We start from the raw sequence: 2,335 nt of genomic DNA, 5'->3' as shown, positions 1-2,335 counted from the left end.
AACAGGACTGTATGTAAAATTTTACTTCAACATACGTACGAAATTCAAGGTACGAATGAAGGGACAAACGCAAAAAGCCCGTGTGCGACCATGTGGTTTCTTAGCCAGCTTGGCACACCCTCCCCATTCCTGAAGAAGGGCTTATGCCCGAAACGTCGATTCTCCTGCTCCTTGGATGCTGCCTGACCTGCTGCGCTTTTCCAGCAACACATTTTTCAGCTCTGATCTCCAGCATGTGCAGTCCTCACTTTCTCCATGTTGAATTGCCCAGGGATGTTTAGGTTAGATGGTTTGGCCATGTTAAATTGTCCAGGGATGTTTAGGTTAGATGGTATGGCCATGTTACATTGTCCAGGGATGTGCAGGTTAGATGGTTTGGCCATGTTAAATTACCCAGGGATGTGTAGGTTAGGTGGGTTGGCCATGTTAAATTGCCTAGGGATGTGTAGGTTAGTTGGATTAGCAGTGGGAAATGTAGGGTTACAGGGATAGGGTAGAAAGGTGAATCTGGGTGGGATGCTGTCCTTAGAGTTGGTGTGGATTTGTTGGGCCTATTTCTACACTATAGTGATTCTGTAAATTCCTTGAACTCATAAGCCTCGTAGTGAAATGAAAAGGCTCGTCATCTCTGTCTTAAATAGGAGATCCCTTTTGCTAAAACTGTGTCTCCCAGTTCTAACCTCCCCCATCCTGTCAGCATCCACCCTTTCAAGACCCCTCAGGAGTCTTATCAGCATTAAAGAAGGGGTTAGAAAGGTGGAAGAGGCTTAAAGAAGTATTGGAGCAAGGCAGACACTTGAGTTTAGGAATGACTGCTGATGTGGTGGACAAATTGCAGATGTTCCAACAGGACCAAGCGATCTGTTCTGTAGTAGCCATTATATGTGAAAGAGCTGCATAAACTCTGATTGAGCCTCCCCTGTAATGACTTACTGCACTCAATAGATTTGTGTAATGAGGTGCCTGGGCCGATCTCAATAATTCCAATATGAGCTGGGCTGTAGACACAAATGTTTAAATCCTCATTTACCAATTCCATGTCACTGTCCCAATCCACTGCACTACTGTGCAGCCTGACAGCCTTGTTAGATCTCTGTGCTCCTCCAATTCTGGCCCCTTCGCGGATCGCCAATTTCGACTGCTTCAACATTCATGGCCATCTCTCTATCTAGCGAGTCCCCCAACCTCTCTGCCTCACTTTCCTCTTTTAAGACACTCCATAAAGTTCTCCTCTTGATCAAATGTTTGACCATTTCCCCCAATATCTCCAAGTGTGACTTAGTGTCACAACTTCATCTGATAACACCCTAACAAAATTGACTTGGGTCTGTTTATGATATTAAAGGTGCCGAACAAATTCCCGTTATTGTTGTATTTGTTGCTATAATAAACTATCTCGCCTGATTTTTGTTTCCAATTTGTATTTATTTTAATTCCGGAATCTCAGATACTACTGGTATGGAGCCAATAGTCATCCCAAACTCTAGGGTCAATTTTCTGGTGTGTACTCTCATCATTTAAAAATGCATTTAAACTTAACAACATCAATAAAATAAAGTTAAGAATCACACAACACCAGGTTATAGTCCAACAGGTTTATTTGGAAGCACTAGCTTTCGGAGCGACGCTCCTTCATCAGGTGGTTGTCGGATGAGGGAGCAGTGCTCCGAAAGCTAGTGCTTCCAACTAAACCTGTTGGACTATAACCTGGTGTTGTTTGATTTTTAACTTTGTCCATCCCAGTCCATCACCGGCATCTCCAAATCAATAAAATAACATATTCATGAAACACATAAATTGTTTTAATATGTTTTAAGTATTTTGAGAAGAAATTCATGGTTTGGATGAGCTTTATTTACTTGTGAAGTGCTGATTAATCTGTTTGGATTTGTTCTTTCTTGGATAAATACTTACCTTTGAGTGTTTTATTTTTGTGTTTTTCTTTTGTCCAGTTAATCAGGGCTTGCTGTTCCTAGTCATTCTAATGTTTTGCTTGGTCCTTTACAACAAATTTCACAAAATGTCACCGTACAAAGAGGAAGCAGGTGAGTGTTCCTCTGTCATTTACAGGAGAGGTTCATTAGGAACTGGTGGAAATCTAGATTACACAATGATTTTGATCTGAAGTCATTTGACATTGTTATGAAGGTGTAAGGGGTACTGTACCTTTAAGAGAGTTGAAAGCTAGCTCGGACTAAGAGTGGCAAAGGAGAGTCATAGAGTCATAGAGATGTACAGCACAGAAACAGACCCTTCGGTCCAACCGTCCATGCCGACCAGATATCCCAACCCAACCTAGTCCCATCTGCCAGCACTTGGCCCATATCCCTCCAAA

At 42.2% G+C, this 2,335-nt stretch overlaps 1 protein-coding gene across 4 annotated transcripts in view; it reads left to right on the top strand.

Annotated features, from left to right (window-relative positions):
• The window catches only part of glt8d2 (glycosyltransferase 8 domain containing 2), a 74,311-nt gene that overhangs the window by 13,106 nt on the left and 58,870 nt on the right, over positions 1–2,335 (top strand). For all 4 annotated transcript variants that reach the window (XM_043709939.1, XM_043709936.1, XM_043709937.1 and 1 more), the window contains exon 3: positions 1,953–2,045. In XM_043709939.1, the coding sequence (XP_043565874.1) occupies positions 1,953–2,045 (93 nt within the window). The remainder of the gene's footprint in view (positions 1–1,952; positions 2,046–2,335) is intronic.

This window comes from Chiloscyllium plagiosum, chromosome 19, assembly GCF_004010195.1.
Source record: "Chiloscyllium plagiosum isolate BGI_BamShark_2017 chromosome 19, ASM401019v2, whole genome shotgun sequence".
NCBI lineage: Eukaryota > Metazoa > Chordata > Chondrichthyes > Orectolobiformes > Hemiscylliidae > Chiloscyllium > Chiloscyllium plagiosum.
The sequence above is the reverse complement of the archived record's forward strand: the minus strand, read 5'-3'. Positions and strand labels throughout refer to the sequence as shown.